Source organism: Gymnoscopelus microlampas (genome assembly GCF_963454915.1).
Source record: "Gymnoscopelus microlampas genome assembly, chromosome: 20".
Lineage (NCBI taxonomy): Eukaryota > Metazoa > Chordata > Actinopteri > Myctophiformes > Myctophidae > Gymnoscopelus > Gymnoscopelus microlampas.
Window position 1 is genome coordinate 40364484 of NC_139957.1, and position 23075 is coordinate 40387558.

Below are 23075 nucleotides of genomic sequence, written 5' to 3' on the forward strand. Positions count from 1 at the left end.
CAGTCTGATCCGAATCAGACCAAATGGACTGGAAAGTGCCCCATCTTGTGACAAAGCAGAGGTACTACACCTACATCTCATCACTGTGTAGTAGTTAAAAATGGACATGTCATCAGTTTCAACATATAACTACATTCTACATGTGTTTAAAAGAAGAATAATTAACATTACGCCGGAGGTTTCGTCGCTGCGCGCCAGGTATGTTATCGCAGCTACCGCTTTGCCTTGTGGGACATTTATACAAGCATAGTGTAACCCAGGTTTCAAATACTGTGTCACCAGTATAGTGTATAGAAATGCATTCTGTATGTAATAGTTGCCAACTTCTGAATGCATTTCACATACTATTATAGTAGCTACTAATCTTTTGAACACCATACTACTTTGAGCCATGTTAGTATGGCATTTTGTGTGATTCACAAGCTAGTCATCCTCAAAACTCAGACCGTGACAAAATCAGAGTCACTGGGCTCCATTGAAGAGTAGAATGGGGAGAGTTAAGAATTCAGAATCTTGACAAGAAACACTGGTGTCTACAAACCGACAGGTTTGACAGGAAGGAGTTGGAGGAGAAAACGGTGAAATCAGCTGGGGCAGTGCAGGTGTGGCATCAAGGCCTATCTTTTTTTTGAGGGGCAGGAGGCCAAACTGCGGGGCCTTCATGGCCTCCATGAAATTCATGCCCTGGTATAGACTATCTCTCTCTCTCTCTCTATCTCTATCTATCTAATTCTGTCTGTAGGCCAGCCCAGGATAGACCGTTCTCCTCCCCGGCCTTCCAGGGTTCTCTTCTCCTCTCCGCCCCGGCCTTCCGCGGTTCTCCTCTCCCCTCCTCGGCCCGTGGTTGTCCCCTCCTCCTCCCGTGTGCCTCCTCCTCCCCTCTCACCACGTAAAAGCAACGTTGTCGTCATGGAGGTCTGCTCTGGAGACGTGGAAGCAGCTCAGCCGGAGGCCCAGGTAACCAGAATAAAACTAGCATTCATGAACTAGTTGGTAGAATAGAAACAAGATGGAATTACAAAAAAATAACGGATACGAGATAAGAAATTAGCAGTATATATGTATATGTATGTATGTATATATATTTATATATTTATATGTGTGTGTGTGTGTGTGTGTGTGTGTGTGTGTGTGTGTGTGTGTGTGTGTGTGTGTGTGTGTGTGTGTGTGTGTGTGTGTGTGTGTGTGTGTGTGTGTGTGTGTGTGTTTGTGTGTGTACACACACACACACACACACACACACACACACACACACACACACACACACACACACACAGAATTTGGAACTAAAATTGATGATCATCGGTCAATAGGAGACTCAATGGAGACTCTTTGAGTCTCCACCGGTCATCAAAGTATTGGCTTAAGCCAGGAATGCGACAAAAACAAAAAAATCGGCATGAATTCAAAGCTTCATGGGGTGTGTAATTGATAGAAAATAAGCTTGAGGGCTTAGGGAGGATATTGTAATTGGGCCAGTACGGCGCTGTGTGTGGAAGAGACGATGCCTGCGAGCTTTGTTTCATGTTGTTGTGAAGCGTTTGGTGTCTCTGTATATCGTTGCTATTGGGCAGAAACCTTGTATCTCCATATTTGTTGTAGGGTTTTTTCTTTCTTCATAAATGTATGTCCTACTTCATCGTACAAGAGGGTCGTGCAAAAAGATTGCAGATATCAAACTTAAAGGCATAGTTCACCCAAAAAATGACTTATTTTCTATCAATTACACACCCCATGAAGCCTTGAATTCATGGAGATGTTTGGGGTTTTCTCACGTTCCTTTTTTTATTTATTTTTATAATAGTTTTTTTTATTTTATGCTGAAAAGTAACCGTTTTTGGACATACAAGGTTTGTACCCAACAGTGACTAAATGCATTTTTTTTTGTCATCCATCGATCTGTAATCCCAGGCAGAGGATGAGAGGAACAGTCAAGATGAGAGCATGTTCCCTGGCTCACAGTTCATGGCTGTCGTTGATGTTGTCGTCCAGGTAACACAACCTCCTGCTGTCACACCTCACCTCCTCATATACAGCGCTAGGTACCTGTACTCTAAAGTCTCTTTAACCCGGGAACGCATTCATTTTAGATTTCTTTGGCTATTCAAAAATAGCAGATATACAAGCTCATAGCTTTTTAAAACAAACATTTGTAAAATATTTTTGTTCCCAGAAGCAAAGATTTGAGTTACAAATGTTTGCTATAAAAATATATATATTCAAAGATTTGCACAAATTCTCACGATTTTTCAAAAATAGCAGATCTACAAGCTCATAGAGCGGCACTCGGTGCCACGCTATGTGCTTGTATATCTGCTATTTTTGATGCGTTGCCGGTCTTAAGGCCTTTGCAGACAGGGTGCGATTTTTCGCACGTAAAAAACTGACAATATCATTTTTTAAATGAACACATGGTTCTCTAGGACCTCATGCACACCGGCTCGGAATTTGCCGTGCGGCAAGTGACTGCAGCTGGGTTGTTTTTTTTTTCAGTTCGATTCGTGCGTCTTTTCGCATGCGCTAAAAACTGATTGAACAATCGCACCCTGTCTGCAAAGGCCTTTAATGGGTTAAAGGACCTTATCCCTCTTCCTCTCCTCTCCTCTCTCAGGAGGAGGACAGTGCGTTAGTGGACGAGGTCATAGAGTTGGAGGGACAGGCCTCTCCTCCAGTAACGATGTACCATGGACCAGTGTTCCCGCCCCAGCCCAGATCTCCTCTTCCTGCCCAGGAGCAGGCCTCTCCTCCTCAGCCCAGAGAGACCCTGGAGAACCATCTGGTTGAATGGCGAGTCCCACACTCAACCACACAACTAGTGTTCAGATATACAACATACAATTTACAATTTAGGCCTTTAGCAGACGCTCTTATCAAGAGCGACCTACAGTAAGCAAGGTAAACAGTCACCTGCATGGAATGCAGTTTTCAAATGTATAAAAATCCTTTGAAAATAGCCGATCTACAAGATCACAACGCCTCGCAAAAGCGACGCGTAGTGAGCTTGTATCTAGTATTTTCAAATGGCCGAAATGTATATAGGGCTGAAGTGGTTATGTATGTTTTTGAAATAATAATCAAAATCTACAAAGTAACTAGTAGCTAATATTTTCAAATAATTGCAGTGGAGTAAAAGTACAATATTTGCCTCTGAGCTTTAGTGGAGTAGAAGTAAAAGTACTGAAATTTGGAAATACTCCATTAAAGTAAAAAATACCTCAAAATTGTACTTAAGTACAGTACTTGAGTAAATGTACTTAGTTACTTTCCACCACAGCTATCTAAATAACAAGCTGAACATTGAACTATAGGATACCAGATAAACAATGAACGTAGCGTCTGTCTAAATAACATGCTTTCTAAATTACATTCTTAACATTTGAATGTTAATATGTGTCTGCATTCAGGTTTTACTGTTCTACTCTATTGTGGTTCCGTTCCTTTTTAATCCTATTCTATAGAGCCTTTCCGATGGCAGAAATGTGGGTCTGATCCATTCCCTACACCACGGATTGCAGATGTTCTCTCTTTGTTTTGGCCTTATTTTGTACAAAAGTGCAACATCTTGAAATCAGTTTGAAAAACATATTTTTGATTCAAGTTTCTATTTGAGAACATTTCTGTCTCTGCCTCTCTGTCTCTCTCTCTCTGTCTCTATCTCTGTCTCTCTCTCAATCTCTCTCTCTGTCTCTCAATCTCTCTGTCTGTCTCTCACTCCGTCTGTCTGTCTGTCTGTCCATCTCTCTCCGTCCGTCCGTCCGTTCATCTGTCTGTCTGTACACATATGTATGTCTCTCTCTCTCTCTCTCTCTGTGTCTCTCAATATCTCTCTCCCCGTCTCTCTCTGTCTCCGTCTGTCTGTCTCTCTCTCAGGGTTGAACAGCAGCTCATGGCCAGGATGATCTCAGAGATGTACCGCCCCCCTCCTTATGACCCCGCCCAGAACGAATCCACCGACCAATCGGATGTAGAGGAGAGGAGCGCAGTCTCAGACATAGGTGAGGCGGTCCGAAGGGGGGCGTGACAGCAGAATAGTCATTGTTTTGTGCCTAACACTGAAATAAAGTTACTTACTGTGTGTGTGTGTGTGTGTGTGTGTGTGTGTGTGTGTGTGTGTGTGTGTGTGTGTGTGTGTGTGTGCGCGCGCATTCAGTGGAGTGTGCAGGAGGAGAAGGTGTTCAGCTATTGGTTGACTGTGGCTTGCCGGTGAACTCTGACCTCATCAGACAGTATGTGAATGAAGCGTTGGCTGAGACCATCTCCTTGATGTTGGGACACAGAGACACACACACCACCACTACTACACAACAAACACAACCAGAGGTGTGTGGAGAGACACACACACACACACACACACACACACACACACACACATTTTTCATCATAGTTTTAGTCGACAAAATAAACACTGCTACATACTGACTAGTGACTAGTCTACATCAAGTACTTGCCTACTTCACTAGACTGCTTACTTACCTACTGTACTAGACTGCATATTTACTATAAATAAAAGCACTTCCTAGACTGCAAACTTAACCTACTTCTGGTCTAGACTGTGTACTTATACTTCATACTTCTAGACTACATGCGTATACCTTCTGTACCGTGTGTTCTATTTGTAGGAAAGGTGGGTTTCTACTCCAGTAGCAACTCCAGAGCCCAGCGCCAGCCCTGCGGTGTCCAGTCGAGAGGTCTCTCCCCTGGGCACACCTCAGGCCTCAGAGCCCTGCAGCCTGGAGCTCAGTCCCATAGAGGAGCACACACTGACCCCTCAACGCCTCTCAACCACAGGTTGGACAACAAAACATGGGAGATAAGATCATGTTGAAATATGATCTATAAGTCATGCTTAATTGATCGATGGATTAATGATCTGGTCTCGTTCTGTGTATACTAGTCTGACAGCATAAAGCTGATATATTGGTAACAAATAAACTAATGCAATAGCTGTTGTAATAATTAAACTTGTGAAGATAGATAGTCTTTGATAAATTCCTTGACTCTAATGTGTGAATCTTAGCAACACAGCCTCAGATCCAAAAATTGAATAATGTTCTTATACTCCCCAATCAAGCAGACATGTAAGAGCAATACCATGACGTTGTTGAGGAACAAATTCCCCATTGCAGACTCGCTTCCAATTTTCCCCCACAATCTGAAGACTCACCACTTCAGACTCCCACTTAAGCCCCGTAGCACTTGCCGTAGCCTTGACGACCTTGCAGGCTTATGCAAAGGTTAAAATGTAATTTAGATGGCATGTTATATAGACCAATGCGAGGTTCATTTGTTGACCTGGCATATAGCTTGTATAGTTTCAATGTACAGGTTTACCTATGATCCTAGATTATTGAGGCACTACACTACACTATCTATGCATTTGGTGTATTACCTTGTGCTTACCTTGCTTACTGTAAATCACTCTGGATTAAGAGCATCTGCTAAATGCCGAAATTGTAAATTGTAAATTTAGTTGTGTGTCGGTATCAAGCACCGGAAATAGGAAACGACACGGGTGGAGGACGTGAGGATGATAGTATTAGGATCTGGCAATGGAGTCAGCCGTGTGTGAACACTTTGTGTTTTACAAAGCTAACCTTTTCCTTCCCTCCAATCAGAGCGTCTTTAGACATCAAATTAGTCTTGTGATGATGACTGACAGACAGTCCAGCCACTGACGGCCTTTCTCTTGCTGTCACCCTTTGACCTCAGAGGCTGACCCAGAACCTGTAGCCACTCCCACCAGCACGCCTCCAAAACATGTAGCCACGCCCACCAGCACGCCTCCAGGACGTGTGGTCACGCCCACCAGCACTCCTCCCCCAAGACCATCTTGCACAGACACGCCACTGTGAGTACAAAAATATACACACACATCACTGTGAGTACGTACGTACGTACTCACACATACACACATCACTGTGTGTACATGGCATGCACACGTTGCATCCGTGACGCGCTGTAAGCTTGTAAATCGGCTGTTTCCATCACGCAACTTTTTAATTGCGATTGAGCATAAATTATCGCTCTTTTCGACTGCAACTAACCGCACCATGCTATGATACAGAATGCACATTTTCAGATATGGTTCTCAGAACTAAATGTGAGCCCTGCTCAGGAGTTAGTGCTAACCATAAGTACTGTGAAACCCAGAACTCAGAGCTTACTTTCAAAATGTAAATGTCTGCTATTAGGCATAACTGGAACTTCATCCTGAGTCACTGCTTTTCAGATCTCTCTCTCTTTCTCTCTCTCTCTCTCTCTCTCTCTCTCTCTCTCTCTCTCTCTCTTTCTCTCTCTATCTTTTCTCCTCTCTCTCTCAGCATTATTGTCACATCACAGGTTTACAGGTGTAAGGAAGTGGTGACATAATTTTTCTGTTCGATCATTTGTAGTTTTCAGGAAAAGGAAGAAGAATAGAGATGAAAAGGAAAAACAGGTAAAATAGATAATAACAAAACTCTCTCTCTCTCTCTCTCTCCAGGGCAGTGTCAGTAGCAGAAGAGGAGGCGGTACCCTCGTCTCCTCCTCCTCCTCCTCCTCCCATCACTGTTCCAGAGCTCCCCGCCTCGCCCCCCTGCTCCACGGAGGACAGTACCAGTAGTACTAGTATTAGTAGTATTACTAGTAGCAGTACTAGTGCGCCGACTGGTACCGACACAGCTGTCAAACAAATTTCTGAAGGAGAGGTACTGACCAACTTCAACCAGCTGGCAGGTACGACACAAACACATGCGCTTGTATCACTTCTTTTTTGTAAAGATTGGGGGCTTTTTATGCCTTTATCTAGAGAGGGATAGGGAAAGTAGGCTGACAGGAAATGGGGCGAGAGATGGGGGGGGGGGCTGACATGCAGCAAAGGTCGTCGGCAACGGGAGTCGAACCCGCGACACGCTGTCAGGCTGGCATTGCAGCCTAGGGTGCCTGGACCGCCACGCTACGGCCCAGGCCCATCACTACTGTATACTTGTGAGTACTGTACACTTTTAACGCTGAGTTATTCTTAGTTACGTGCCAGTGTCCCACTACTGTAAGTATAGATGAAGCATAACTCCAACCCCTAAACCTAACCTCTAAATACCTACCGTAACCCTAAACGCCTAAAGGGTCTTACACAGTTTATGCGATTAATTCGCATGAATTTAAACTGCTTTTTGTGTCATGAGCACCAGCTCAGTGGCCTTGTGTTTAGAGTGTCCACCCTGACTTAAACTAAAATGAAAAATCCAAAACTATTATAACCGTGACACACACACACACACACACACACACACACACACACACACACACACACACACACACACACACACACACACACACACACACACACACACAAAAATTCATATAGATGAAGTTGGTCTAATGTCTGTCATTCTTTGTGTGTGTGTGTGTGTGTGTGTGTGTGTGTGTGTGTGTGTGTGTGTGTGTGTGTGTGTGTGTGTGTGTGTGTGTGTGTGTGTGTGTGTGTGTGTGTGTGTGTGTGTGTGTGTGTGTGTGTATGTGTCCAGTGTTAGAGGAGGAGGGTCTGTGTCTTCCAGACGTGAACAGTTTCTCCAGCTCCCTGCAGGAGGTCCAGGACATGGTGAGTCACGTCCAAGACAATGGGAGAAGAATTACAATGGGAGAAGTGAACGTGAACACAGGTCACTGAATTAAATATTGGACCCATTCTTCCAAATTCTTACACTACAAGTAAGACGCGCAAACGCGGGAAGCGAACGCAGCTGGAAAATAACAATAAGAAGAATGTTTTGGGGCAAACTGTTCTCAAACTAAGGCGTTTTCAACTTGCCATCCGGCCTGAAATTTGCACAAGTGACATGGAATTCTTAGATATCCCAATAGATGAACTCGTGTAGATGCTTGTAGATGTGTTATTTTTGACTGTCGCTGCTATATTTTTCTCAGAGGAGTGTAATTAGTCACCCAGGGGCACAGGCGAATTTCAGCCACACTGTAGTGCATGCAGGCAATGAGAGCGTGAGTCACATGGGGGCAGCCAATGAGAGCGTGAGTCACATGGGGGCAGCCAATGAGAGCGTGAGTCACATGGGGGCGCGGCTGCACACATACTGCACACACACAGAGACACACAGACAGCACGGTTTCATAGTAGGCTCCTTCGGCGCGCCTCCTTCCGCTGCGTTCGCAAAAAAAAAAAAAATCAGCGACGAATCAGGAGAAAATCAGCTTTGTTATCGACCTTTCTCTGTCCCAACAATGAACTCTCACGAGATCTGGTAATGGCATGCGACGCACAACCAATGCTTTCATTGGGGGATTGTGTACAATTTCTTGCCCAGTGGAGGAGCATGGGATGCGTGGGATCTTCCTAAATTTAAGCATCTTTGGTCACGTTCCACACTGGCCCACATGTCTGTGTTGTGATTGGCTGTTGAGCTACCATGTCTGTTTTTTTGATTGGTTCGTCTGTCAGGACCTTGATCCTCAGACTGACGGCCAGGTCAGAAGGTCGGCTCCTCGTGACCCCATCCTGGCCCTGCTGGTCAAGATGGAGCAAGGAATCAACACACACACTGACCCCCGACCCCAGCCTGAGGTACAGTACACACACACACACACACACACACACACACACACACACACACACACACACACACACACACACACACACACACACACTAGTGCTGTCAATTAAATAATCGAACCTCGAATAATCGTCGACTTTGGGAGGAAAATGAGCAGTCTATTGTAAACAAATATATATACTGTATGTTAAAGGTGCTTTAAGGGATATTTTTGTTAGAACGTTAAAGCTTTATATTCTGATCGTAATCACTGCTATATATCTCCCCATCTCTCCAGCCCTTTCATAATCAGGAGAGAGAATCCATTTATCAGCAAAAAAAAGTCTCTGCAATATTATGTGACTCAATACAATGGTTTGAGACATAAAGGGGCCTTTTTGCAGATTATGAAAGTACAGAATGTAAGCTTTGAAATTGTGTCATTTATTGAAATCGGAAAATATTTGAAGAAGATATGCCCATTTTAAACTTAACTTAACCCATTAAATGCATTTGCAGATCCCACAACGTTAATCTGTTGTAATGTGAAGATTGTACAACAATCAAGCGTATTTTCTTATTTTTGGCCGTTTCAACAACCCGCGAGTTCTGTCCCCTTCTGCTGGACCTGGACACATATATCATTAGTTTAGTATTTACTAATTAGGGGTAATATCTGTCATGTTTTAATATTTATGACCTGATTGCTGAATGGTTAGGGTGCGTACCACATGGGCACAATGCTCTAATCAATGAGTCCTTGGTTTGATTCCCAGCTGGCTTGACAATTTGCTGAAAGTCATCACACTATTCTCTCCACTGTCACTGTGATTGATTGATTGATTGAATACTTTATTAGCAGTAAATAAATAAATAATTTACGTTTCAGGGAAACCAAAACAAATTCATATGCAATAAAGACGTCGACATACAGTGCCCAAAAAGGTTATAATAACTGGTCTAAGTCCAACACACACGCACATGCGCGCAGGCACAGACAGACACACACACACACACACACACACACACACACACACACACACACACACACACACACACACACACACACACACACACAAACCACAAACAGATGCACCCACCAACACCAATATTTACCCCAAAGCAGGAAGCACAGGAGGAACTGCTCTGTTGCCTAGAGACCAGAGAGAGAGAGAGATACAGAGAGAGAGAGAGAGAGAATACACCGGCCAAGAAGAAAGATGAGTAGGAGAGGAGAGTGATGTTGTATCACAACTGTAATCTCAGTTACATTACAGTTATACCATAGTCATATCAACCTGAAGACAAAACCACACCCCCTCATGAGTCATGAAGATTTTTTCCCTTTCAAATCCCACAGACTTTTTTAAAAATCATGTAATATTAGAAGTGTACGAAGCCCCAGAAGTGAAATGGTGTTACATTCTTCAAGTAGAAACGTCATATATATCGTGGTCAGACATGTGCACACATATATCAAAGAGGACATCAAAGTGGGCTCGAGCCCCTGCCCTTTTACAGGTAAAAAGTGCCCTCTCCAGACCATTACTGCAGCATTTACTATGGGGTGAACGTAATGCAAATGCCCCCTCTCCATGTACCCTACGGCAGCATTCAAGAGAATTGCATTTTCCAACCTCCCCTGAACTTGAATCCAGCATTTTATGTTGGAAGAATTGCTCCTATTTGTAGAAATACTACATGCCGTACGCCGCATCTATTCTCCAGTAAAGGCTTGAGTGAGCTGTTGCGCACCGGAAATATGAGCTTGTAGATCCAATATTTTCGGGCTAATGTCAAACAAAATTCCAACCAAAAGTGCCAATTTAGAAGACTTTAGACTTTGTGTGTGTTTTTTCATAAATGAAAGCCCTGCTTGAGCGTCACACAAAAGCATCAAAAGTAGCAGATCCAAAAGCTCGAAAAGTCTTTTGAGCTTGTAGATCGGCTACTTTTGCCATTTTTTAATTTGAATCCTGAAAAGTAACAGTTTTGGGCATATGAGATTTCCACCCGACAGAGATGATATGTTGTGGCGTATGTTGAGGCCACGAGATGAATATTGTTTTTTAGTTCGAAATCCTTCATTTGGACACAGTCATCCTTGCAAAATGGAAATGATTGATGCTATCTCCTTACATATGGAGATGTTTTACAGTAGCTATAGTCCCCAAATATAGGCATTATAAACACATTAGATGGAAATCTTTCTGCTTTTTGTAACCATGACTACAGTTGCTAGGCGTTAAGGGTCTATATTTAATCACAGAATTGGAAACCATGGCGAAGGGTATGTCGTTCTGTCATCTTCCACTAGATGGCAGTGTTATCACACAAATACATATGGACATCCAAGTCAGAGAGTGTAGATGAAATACAACAAATTAAAGGGGTATTTCACTTTAAACTCTGGCTTTTGTGTTCACCCCAGACGAGGATGCTTGATTCAATATTTAAATATGTTATATTCATTTGATCAGACACCTTCCTAGATACATTTTAACTTCAAATTCCATTTTAACTATGATAGATCCACTGAAAACACGTCCTTGGTCCTTCTATTGCTAATCTTTTTTTCCCCAATTATTTAATTATTATCAATGAAAATGAAATAAATAATTAAATGATAAAATGAATGAAAAAAGGAATTGAAAAAACACGCTACCCTTGCCTACATGTATGTAATGTATACATGTATGTAACTTTCTTACAGCAAATGAACATTTTTTATGTTTTTTTAAGCTAGTTTTTCCCAAGTAAAGTTGCAATGTGGCATAGGTCTGTTTACACAATGCTGTACTGTATATCCCTTCAACTGTACATACATTTCTTAGTTTTTATTTTGACACTTGCTTTTGCAATGTAAACATTATGTTTTCTCAGGCCAATAAAGCTCAATTGAAGTGTGTGTGTGTGTGTGTGTGTGTGTGTGTGTGTGTGTGCGTGTGCGTGTGCGTGTGTGTGTGCGTGTGTGTGTGTGTGCGCGCGGGCACATGTCAGGGCTCCTGGGAGGAGGGGGAGGAGAGGGGAGGTGAGGAGGAGGTGAGCATGGGGGAGGTGACAGACGAAAGGACTACAAAACAACACACAAAGACTACAGCTCCCAGCAGTAGGGCTGCAGTTTCCACACATGGACATATGCCTCCCTCTGCAGGTAAGAACAGTGTCTGCTGATTGATTGATTGAATATTTTATTAGGCAAAAGAATGTAAAACATCACATTTACATTTAAAATACTTTGTCTAACAGGTCCGTTCATAAAAGTCCTTGCGGACTTGTTTCCAATGAGGGCCTTGGTATTCAATTCATAGACATATATAGTGGCACCACAGTTCGAATATCATTACACAAAGAAAAAAAAAAAAAATATATATATATATATATATATATACATACACATACATATACATATATACATATACACATATATACATATACATACATACATACACACATATATATATATATATATACACATACACATATATATATACACATATACATATATACATATATACATACATATATACGACACTATGTACACTATGTACAGCCAATGGAATAAAAAAAAAGGGGGGAAAGATATGTACAAGAACAGGGGGGGGGGGTCGGCTGTCTAACGGGAAAATGGTACTACCTCCTCTTTTGGCCTCCTGAAAGGTGATTTTTTAAGGCTCTTTTAAATGAGCCCAGCGAACTGCATTTTTTGAGGGATGGGGTTAGACCATTCCAAACCTGGGTGGCAGTGCTGTAGAAGGAGAATTTGCCCATGTTTGTTTTATGGGTGGGTGGTACCAAATTGTTGTTTGCACTCCCTCTGGTATTGTGACTGTGGGTGTCACTAACCTTTTGGAGGTATTTACTCAGATATGCGGGAATAGGGGGCATATCGGGCAAATTTTCATTTACAATTTTGAACGCCAGTCACATTTTTTGTTGTTTAACCCTGTCTTCCACCCTGAGCCAGCCTAGGCTGAAATGATTTCATAGTGACTTTTAGATCTGTCATTAGTTTAATATTTAACTAATAATGTCGTCCAACACACTCACACACAAAAGAGACACAATAATAATAGAGATGCACCTGCAGACATGCGTGCACACACACACACACACACACACACACACACACACACACACACACACACACACACACACACACACACACACACACACACAGAGAGATTCACATGCGCACACATGCACACGCACACACACAGAGATTCACATACATATATGCGCACAAAGACACACACACACGCACGCACGCGCGCGCGCACACGCGCACACACACACACACACACACACACACACACACACACACACACACACACACACACACACACACACACACACACACACACACACACGTGCACTTGGTCCAACACCAATATTTACCTCAAAGCAGGAAGCACAGGAGGAACTGCTCTGTTGCCTAGAGACCAGAGAGAGACAGCGAGAGGGAGAGAGACAGAGAGAGAGAATACACCGGCCAAGAAGAAAGAGGAGAGGAGAGGAGACAAGAGTGATGTTGTATCACCACAGTTACATTACAGTTATAACATTGTGATATCTGTAATATAGTACCTAGAGTCCTGACGTCAAAAATCACTGGGTCATGAAGATTTTTTGTCCCTTTCAAAAATCCCACAGACTTTAAAATGACATAATACAACCTATAAGAACTGTGTTCCGGGCTGTCAGGTAGCTGGCTCTGTATCGTATGATATGCAAGGGATAATTAAAGCATTGGGTGAATTTTATTTTTATTTTTTCCCCCTGCACACTCCATCATTTTGTATTATTCCGTGAGAAGAGAGAGAGGATAGAGGTAGCCGGGAGGCGGCCGCATGTCAAGTCAATAACATTTTATTTATAGAGCATGTTTTAAAAACACTGCAGTTGACCTAAGTGCTGCACAGCATACACATAGAAAATACACCAGGCAAGAATGTAAGTTAGACAGCATATGAAATTCAAAATTATCAAAACAATCAATAACAGTAAGTTTAAAAAAAAAGAAACGAAAGGAGTTTTAGGTAGCATACAATGTGTCTGTGACTGTTGATCTTTATTTGTTCTATTTAAACATATATACATACCGTATATACAGTATAATTATGTGAAAGCAGGTATATACATGATATTTAGGAATGTTAGCAGCATACTACTGTCCTGACATTATACATGATATTTAGAACATTAGCGTCATATGCAGGGGGGAAAAGTACAGTGTGTTCTGCTATTTCAAAGACCAGTTCTTACAGCATGTAACAGGCAGGCCGTGTTCATGCCTTGTTCAACAGTCTGGTGGTAGCCGGGTAGAAACTGTTCAGAAATCAGGTGTTCAGGCATTTGATTCTGCGATAGAGCTTGCCCCGCCGTTGTTGCAGTAATGGTGTGAACCGATATTGGCTGGGGTGGTAATTGCTCGTTGAACACGCACGCATTGCCTTTCATGCGATTCCTGAAGGGAGGGCAGCTCACTTCCCACCTGCTCACCATTCATTATCTCACTTATTATATGGCTACTTAATACAGCAATTTCATTGACTTTAAAAGGATTTAATTGGTAAAGGTAGAGAAAGATGCAGTCCATTAGATTATGCCTGGTGTGTCCAGCGCAATAGGTCGACTTGCAAAACTCCGGTAGAAATCAATATTATGTCACTGAATTGCCTATTCACCTGAAATGTTTTCAAAAACATTCTTTGGTGTAATAATTAGCTTTAAATCGTGTAGTGTGTTTGTTTACATAGCTGCATTGTTCAATACATTGCAATACAATCATTGTTTGATGCAGGTAATTCAGTAATTGGCCAATCAGAATCAAGCATTCAACCAAGCCGTGTATACATGATTAGTTATATTTTGATTCAAGTCTGTGTTTGGAGAAAATGTAATCAATTAAAGTAGTGTTGGAAACATTACATAACCCGGGAGGAAATGACTGTCCCCACTAAAGCCTGTCACGCTCCATCAAAAACATTTCTTAGGTTGAAGCAACTGAGAACTGACAACACTACTCTCCTACACACGCCAGTCCCGCCGGGAGGCGGCCGCATGTCAAGTCTAGTCAATTTTATTTATAGAGCATGTTTAAAAACAGTGCAGTTGACCTAAGTGCTGCACGGTAAACAAATAGAAAATACATCAGGCAAGAATGTAAGTTCGACAAGATTCAATACGTTTTATTTGTCACTGACTTATACAGGTACAAGCAGCGAAATGCAGATTGTGCTACATGCATGTAACGAAAATATATTAAAAGGAATAGAATGACAATAATAACAAATAATATACGAATATACAGTGATAGGGCTATACGCTAATGCTTGTCTTAGATAGGCACAGTAACATCATTTGCACTCGTTCCGTATGCAGTCAATTTCTGATAAAAAAAACCCCAGCAATGTTCCCCCAAATGTGCAAAGTGACCATGTGCAGATGTAGAAAGCAACAGGATCAATAAATGTGCAAGTGTCACGTATATATACATAGCATGATCAGCATTTATCAAAGAAGAACAAGTGATCAAAGTATAGAGACGGTGTCATAACACTTATTGTCATTGTATTTTTTTGTTTTTTGGCCATGTCCACATTTAGTGCTGTAACAGCGACTGGGGAAAAGAACGCCTAGACAGCATACAAATATGAAAGTTCAAAACTATTAATACAAGGAACAAAACAATAACTGTAAGTGTAAAAAAAGAGTTTTAGGCAGCATAAAATGTGTGCCACCCTTTCTCCATGGAGGCATGACACTTTTTAAAAGGCCAGGGAGTACAGGTTTGATTTAAGTCTGGATTCCAATTTAGGCATTTAGCAGATGCTTAACCAGAGCGACTTACCAATAAGCAAGGTAAACGCATATATCAGATGCAGAGAGACGGTGTAGTAAACTAGGATCACAGGTAAACCAAGAAGAAGCTTCAGTCTAAAGTAAACAATATACTGTCAAAGAAATCTCTACATTGAAACTATAGGATACCAGTCAAACGACAAACCTAGCATCTATCTAAAAAAAATTACATTGTGGTCGAGAAAAACAAACCTAAGTAACAAAAACATGAGATCAAATCCATGCATGGTCCTCATTACGAGGTCAGGTGACATGGTGGTGTCGAGGGGACAGAGTAGCTCAGACATATAGGGTGGTGCCAATCCATGTAGGGCTTTAAAACAAATAATAACATTTTAAAATCAGTTCCATGTTTGACTGGGAGCCGCTGAAGGGAAGCCAATGTGGGGCCGATGTGATCCCACTTCCGGGTGCCAGTCAGGCGTCTGGCAGCGGCTTTTTGGAAAAGCTGTAGTCAATAAAAGGGAAGAACTAGCAACTGATCAAACCGGGATGAAATGAGGCCATGGATAACTCTTTCCAGATTGTGAGCTGGAGAGCTCATGAGCGATCGACCTGGAGAAGTAGTTGTTACTGTAGGTCAGGGGTCTTAAACAGGGGGTCCGGGACCCCTAGGGATCCTCAGAGTTACTACAGGGGTCCGGTCTGCCAAATCTTTGTGTGGTGGGGAACATTAGCCGAAAACAGCAGATCTACAAGCTCACAACGCCTCGCGCATCCAGCTATCTATGGAATGTATGAAATAGGTTTAATCTGCATGACAATTTTATACAATATATAGTGGGGGTCCCTGCTTCATCTCTCTTTCCGCTAGGGGGTCCTTGGCCTGAAAAACGTTGAAGACCCCTGCTGTAGGTAATTTGTTAGCCTGAGAATTGTAGTGCATGTTTTTTTATTTTCTTACTGTTTGGATTAAGTTGTACTTTTTCCACAGTTAGTTAATGCTTCATAACCATAATGACTTTTTTTTTATTATTATTTTTCCTTTTACACACAAAAAGGTCTTTGTGAATGGGAAAGAATCTTCATGACCCAGGGGGTGTGGTTTTGACATTTTGATTGATCGATAGTCAAAAATGTACGCAGCAGCACGGAGGTACAGCAAAACATTTAGGCTAAAAGAATTACACAAAAAAGTTGTGGGGACTTGTTTCCATTGTGGTCCTGTGTATTCAATTCATCAACAGAGCATATTAACACATTAAACCTTGTATTGATTAGTCACCATATATTTTTTGTTGCATTCCTAAGCCAATAATTTGATGACCAGCTGACCGGTAGGAGACACAAAGGAGAGTCTTTGTGTTTCCTACTGGAACCGTTGCTGGTCATCAAATTATTGACTTAGGAATGCGACAAAAACAAAATAAATATACATGAATTCAAGTCTCCATGGAGTGACTAACAGATAGAAAAAAAAACATCAACAAATACAAATAGCTATATTACGGAGGATTTACACAAGGACTTTGTTACTCCTTCTGGGGCTAAAATTCACCGAAAATATCTGATCTACAAGCTCAGAAGGCTTTGTAAGCTTGTAGATTGGCTATTTATTTAGTGTACAGTTAAAACAGGAGGGGGCCTATTTTGGTAATCCGGTATAAGTATAGGGTTAAGTTCTCAACGTGTGGGCTGCGAGGGTATTGCAACTGTGGGCCCCCAAATAATTGGACAACACTAAGATTTTAATGATAGTGTAACATGCATATTTAAAATAATTATGTTAAAAACGTAATTTATGCATACGATTGATAGATTGATTGATTGATTATTAAAATAAACATGCTCTGAAAATGCACATGGCCCACCCATCTGACCACTTTGGGCCTCCGTGTTAAGTGGTCAGATGGGTGGACACTAAAGATTTTTAAGTGGGCCCTGATCCAGAAAAGGTTGAGAACCACTGGTTTAAGGGTTAATTGTTTCTCGTAGAAATTTTATCATATTTTAATTCAATTAAAATATGTGATTTATTTAGATTTTCTGATCAAGTCTACCTTCCCAGATGTGACTCGGGTGACCTTGGAATCAACCAATCAGGGCCCACTTACTATCGGTGACCTCGAGCTTGGCCCAATCAGGAGAGCTGTGGTGACCTCTGACCCACAGACTGACCATTCACTTTCACCTTCTCTCATAGAGGACACGCCCAGGGAAGCACAGGTGACACAACGCGCACACACACACATACACACACACACACACACACACACACACACACACACACACACACACACACACACACACACACACATACACATACACAATAGCATACATTTGGACTGACCTGCAGTTACTATAACTAAATGTGTTGCTCCTCTCCTCTCCTCCCCCCCCCCCCCCACAGGCAAACAGACCAGCTGCTATCATGGTCAGACAGTATGAGGAGACTCAGGAGAGACACACTCCAGGTAGGAACACAACACACAGGAACACACACACACACAGACACGTTAAGACAGTGGACACACATACACAATACTGACAGTGAAGTTGTTTTAACTACCTATCGTGCCTTCAGGCTCACGTCAGAAGCTTTTAACTTGACATTCTAGTGTAGTGGTTCTCAACCTTTTTCATGTCAAGGACCTCCAAAATTATATATATTTGGGCCGCGGACCCTCATCTCAAAATATCAGATTCTCTCGTGGATATTGCATCGGATATGATTCTCTGGCCGTCAGAGTGTCTGTCTCTCTGGCCGTCAGAGTGTCTGTCTCTCTGGCCGTCTGAGTGTCTGTCTCTCTGGCCGTCAGAGTGTCTGTCTCTCTGGCCGTCAGAGTGTCTGTCTCTCTGGCCGTCAGAGTGTCTGTCTCTCTGGCCGTCAGAGTGTCTGTCTCTCTGGCCGTCAGAGTGTCTGTCTCTCTGGCCGTCAGAGTGTCTGTCTCTCTGGCCGTCAGAGTGTCTGTCTCTCTGGCCGTCAGAGTGTCTGTCTCTCTGGCCGTCAGAGTGTCTGTCTCTCCGGCCGTCAGAGTGTCTGTCTCTCTGGCCGTCATAATGTCTGTCTCTCTGGCCGTCAGAGTGCTGCTACATGGTTCACAACAGTTGTTACGCTCTAGCTAACAACACATTGTCTGTATGGATTCTATTGAGTGCATTGACCACCCATCCATGATAGGCGGGGTGCAAAACAAGCACTCCTAGTCCTTACAACACTGCGTGTGCTGGGATGTGGGGTTCCAGGAAGAGTGTTTAGAAGATGACAGGATGTAAAACGCACATACACACACCAACACTAAAACAACACACACACACTGTCTGTGGATTATTCTGTTTAACCATATGAACCCTAGTGTCCCTATCCTAGCCATGTCACAATAGTCAAACATTCTCTGCAAAAACAGGCAAACATTCCCCTAGAACATCCATATTTCATTTTTACCCTCTACAACACCAAACTACAAGCTCAATCTGTAAGCTTGTAGATCGGCTATTTGCACCGAATGTTTCCCCCAGAATAGGGACGCTGGGGTTCATGTGGTTCAACGTATCCATTCATTATGATGTGCTACAGTGTGATGATAGAGCACATGGCTCCGGGGCCCAGGGGCCTCGGCTGACCCTGTAGCCCAGATACCAAGCTCTGATGTGGGATGAGGAGCACCGATTCTCCCTGAGGAGAGTGTGTGGGCATAGATGTTACCTAGAAACTATAACGCACGCACACACACACACACACACACACACACACACACACACACACACACACACACACACACACACACACACACACACACACACACAGAGAGAGCGTGTTTTATGTTTTAAGTCTAAACTAAACTCGGCCAAGTGTGAAACTTGCATAAACCTCCTCAAATCAGGTCACCATCTGTGTGTGTGTGTGTGTGTGTGTGTGTGTGTGTGTAGTAGTAGTCTATATATCTCCGATATATTTTATTCTGAACTCAACATGAAAAGATACTTTAACTTTTCTCATCTCCTCCCCTCCACTCGCCTCCTCCTGTCTCGTCCTCCCATCTTCTCTGCTCTCCATCTCTCCGCTGCTCTCCATCTCCTCTCCTCTCCATCTCTCCTCTCCATCTCTCCTCTCTTCTTAAATGTGTTTTATATTTTCTTAGGATCCTTGACTCTCATGGGACGAATAGTCCAGTTTAATAGAACAGAAATAGACAAGGGCCTGCGGGGGGTGTTTGTGTGTATGTGTGTATGTTTGTGTGTATGTGTGTATGTTTATGTGTGTGTGTGTATGTGCAGTTTTGTTGGTGTCTGTCTGGGATTGGAGTGGGATTATAGGGTGTGTGTGAGAGGCAGGAAAGATCTGTTTTAAGCAGGCCAGGTCCTTTAAGGAATGACCCACATCTGCTGTGTGTGTGTGTGTGTGTGTGTGTGTGTGTGTGTGTGTGTGTGTGTGTGTGTGTGTGTGTGTGTGTGTGTGTGTGTGTGTGTGTGTGTGAGAGTCTGAGTAAATATTGTCACATGTTCATGGTATTCTATCATCAGTAGTAGTACTAACAAGTGTACTGTTAACAACAGTAGTAATTGGTACTGGGTGTAGTAGTAAGAGTAGTAATTGGTACTAGTAATAGAGTACAATAAAAACAGATTCAGTTGCAGAAACGCATGTTTCCATGGAAACCACGGTGCTATTGACCTGACCCTCAGGCTATACAAACACACACACACACACACACACACACACACACACACACACACACACACACACACACACACACACACACACACACACACTATCTTTCTACGTGGGCGGGTTTGGCTCAAAACATAAAGACAGAGAGAGAGACCTGCAGGTGTATCTGAGACTAGACGAATACTACAAACACGCGCACATGCGCACACGCGCACACCCAAGTTCTATCCAATATCTATCTGTTTCTCTATCATGAGCCCTGACAGAGTTGAATAATTGTCTGTCTGTCTGTCAGTCAGCTCTGATAGCCAGGGTGTGCACTTGTTGCTTCATGCGACACCACAGCGTTCCGCCTGTTATTTTTTTTTCAAGTTGACCATGCGTTCCCACACTATGGTCACACACTGCTACTGCTAGTACCCAATACCGCTGTAGCTACTTTGGGAAAACAATAGCCAGCAGTATATCAGGGGCGTAGCCACGGGTGGGCATAGGTAGGCCTGGGCCCACCCACCTGGCTGTTGTGCCCACCCAAAAAAAAAAAGAAGAAAAAAAAATTGAACTGTGCCTGTGCTCTGTGAGTGGAGGCGGACTGCGGACGCACGGAGGAGGCGGACAACGGGGCATTATTTGCGACCTGTCAATATTTTCATGAAAATGAAGGCAAAAATAAGAATTAAATAACATAATAAACCCGTAAAAGACCCGCAAATTGCGCAAAAAAGTAAGATTTTAACCGATAATAACCGGAAAAAATCGCGCGCGCGCGCGCGGCACTCACAAATCCCCATGCCCAGCTGCTGCCAGCTTTCTGGCTACGCCACTGCAGTATATAGGCACTAGTTCACACCCCATCAGATGTGCAACCCAACCCCGGTCTGGTCTCTCCATTCAGTAGAATGCGTTTGTGCCAGCTTTGTGGAGTTATTTTCTCCTCTTTGTTGTATGTGTGTTCATGGGAATAATTACAACTTTTTTTAAAGATCAAATGCGTTTCAGAAGCCATAGTCAGGATTGCCTAATTTGATCAGCATTGCACAGACACACATTCACAATAACAATGCAAAACTAACTAGAATTGCATATAAAATCGTCTTCCTTTTTGTTTTTCCACCATCCCCTCTATTGATAGCCTATGTATTCTATTATCCTACCTTTCTTTCTAAGCTTCTATAAATCAAGGCATTCCTTGGAAAAGTTACGACAAAAACTAAAGACAAAATAGTACATTTCTATCTAAAACTGCTTATGCAAACGTAAACGTAAACAGAAATTAACTAGAAAATGTGCTCCTCGGAGCACAGGTCTCCGCCAGTACTGTTCCTGATTAATCCTGTCTTACCTCACTTCAAAAGATATAAATGATCTTTTGAAGTGACACACCTATTTATAGGTCTCTATTTCATCATGCGTCTCGCTAGCCAATCAAAGCACACCCATTCAACATATTGTCACGTGTCACGTGAAGCTTGACCAATGTTAGCTTGGTGGACACACGGAAGGACGAGAACGAGAACATAGTCTCCTGGCGGAGACAATCAAACAGAAATAAATATTTCATAATGCTGGTCAGAGCGTGTCTGTGTGCATCCGTGTGTTGCTTGTGCGCGCGCACACGTGACGTCATCAAAATAGCCCCCCCCCCAGTTAAGAAATCACCATTACACCACTGCTGATAGCTCCCATCACCTGTTGGTTTATAACATGTCTCTTTAATGTGTATCTTTCATTGTTATAAAGATATATACTGTACATGTATAAACATGTATATAAATGTATATGTGTGATTGTTTTGCAGCTGGGCAGGAGGTGGAGGAAGAGTCCAGCAGACAGAGAGGTGTGGTTCCCATGCGTCAACCGTCTGTGGGGGAGGAGAGGAGAGACACACACTCCTCCTGAAAGATACACACACACACACACACACACACACACACACACACACACACACACACACACACACACACACACACACACACACACACACACACACCACTAATTATTGAAACCAAACTACATAGATAGATAGATAGATAGATCGGCAGGCAAATAAGAGAAATGTAATTTTGTTGATTTTAAATAAAAGTTATGAATTGATTAAGATAATTTTATTTGTGATTCATATGATAACCCCCCCCCACCCTCTCCTACACTGTCTCCCTCACAGCTTTTCTACTGTCTGTCTCTCCTACCCTAGCCTGCCCCAGCGCGTCTGATATCTGGTCCAGAGGGGCGAATTCAAAATCTCCGGTGAAAAGGGGCGCCCGCGCCCCTCCTCCTCCCCCAATGTGCAGCATTGAGGCGACATTACAAAGTCGATACCAGTTGTGCTATAAACACGCCCCCTTCTGTGGCCAACGCGGAAGTGCCTCTGCCTACAACAACTGTGGGCTATTTCTTTAGCCCGTATAGTTTTGGACCGCGACGGAGGCGCGCCGTCTCAAGCGAACTTGAGCCACGTGAGGCACCACCGAGCGAGCTAAAGCAAGCGACTTGCCGTGCCGAACGTTGCGAAGTTCGCTTGGGCCGACTCAGCGCCGTTCGAGTTATGTACCGATAGGGACAGAATAGTAAATCATATTTTGGTGAGAGCGTTTGCCCCAACTGCCACTCAAAGTGGCTACTGGCCAATCACAGCGCGTCCTTGCACAAGCGTATTGGCCAATCATGCACAAGTGGTATAGATATTGCGATGACGCAGCATTGAGAGCCCTGACCTCACAACATTTGGAGCATCGCCCACTGCACTCTGGTTGGTTTCGGAAATGAAAGGTTGACTCCCACTTCCTATGCCAGACATTTCAACAGCTTGGTCCAGGCTTTCTTTTTGAGCAAAACGCGAAGGAAAATAAAATCCTGGCGATCGAGGCTACTCCTACCCTGTCTCCCTCTCAGACTTCCTACTGTCTGTATCTCCTACACTTTCTCCCTCTCAGCCTTCCTACTGTCTGTCTCTCCTACCCTGTCTCCCTCTCAGCCTTCCTACTGTTTGTCTCTCCTACCCTGTCTGTCTCTCAGACTTCCTACTGTCTGTCTCTACTACCCTGTCTCCCTCTCAGACTTCCTACTGTCTGTCT

The 23075-nt window shown here is 43.0% G+C and overlaps 1 protein-coding gene across 1 annotated transcript in view; it reads left to right on the forward strand.

Moving 5' to 3' along the window:
- kiaa0586 (KIAA0586 ortholog) overlaps nucleotides 1-22034 on the forward strand; it is a 65912-nt gene extending 43878 nt beyond the window's left edge. The window contains exons 20-33 of the mRNA XM_084044654.1: nucleotides 743-957; nucleotides 1912-1992; nucleotides 2612-2787; nucleotides 3871-3995; nucleotides 4151-4320; nucleotides 4620-4788; nucleotides 5710-5848; nucleotides 6482-6714; nucleotides 7506-7579; nucleotides 8435-8557; nucleotides 11526-11679; nucleotides 17398-17555; nucleotides 17740-17803; nucleotides 21800-22034. Coding sequence (XP_083900780.1) covers nucleotides 743-957; nucleotides 1912-1992; nucleotides 2612-2787; nucleotides 3871-3995; nucleotides 4151-4320; nucleotides 4620-4788; nucleotides 5710-5848; nucleotides 6482-6714; nucleotides 7506-7579; nucleotides 8435-8557; nucleotides 11526-11679; nucleotides 17398-17555; nucleotides 17740-17803; nucleotides 21800-21900 — 1982 coding nt within the window. The 3' untranslated portion in view covers nucleotides 21901-22034. The remainder of the gene's footprint in view (nucleotides 1-742; nucleotides 958-1911; nucleotides 1993-2611; nucleotides 2788-3870; nucleotides 3996-4150; nucleotides 4321-4619; nucleotides 4789-5709; nucleotides 5849-6481; nucleotides 6715-7505; nucleotides 7580-8434; nucleotides 8558-11525; nucleotides 11680-17397; nucleotides 17556-17739; nucleotides 17804-21799) is intronic.
- Nucleotides 22035-23075: the final 1041 nt, after the last annotated feature.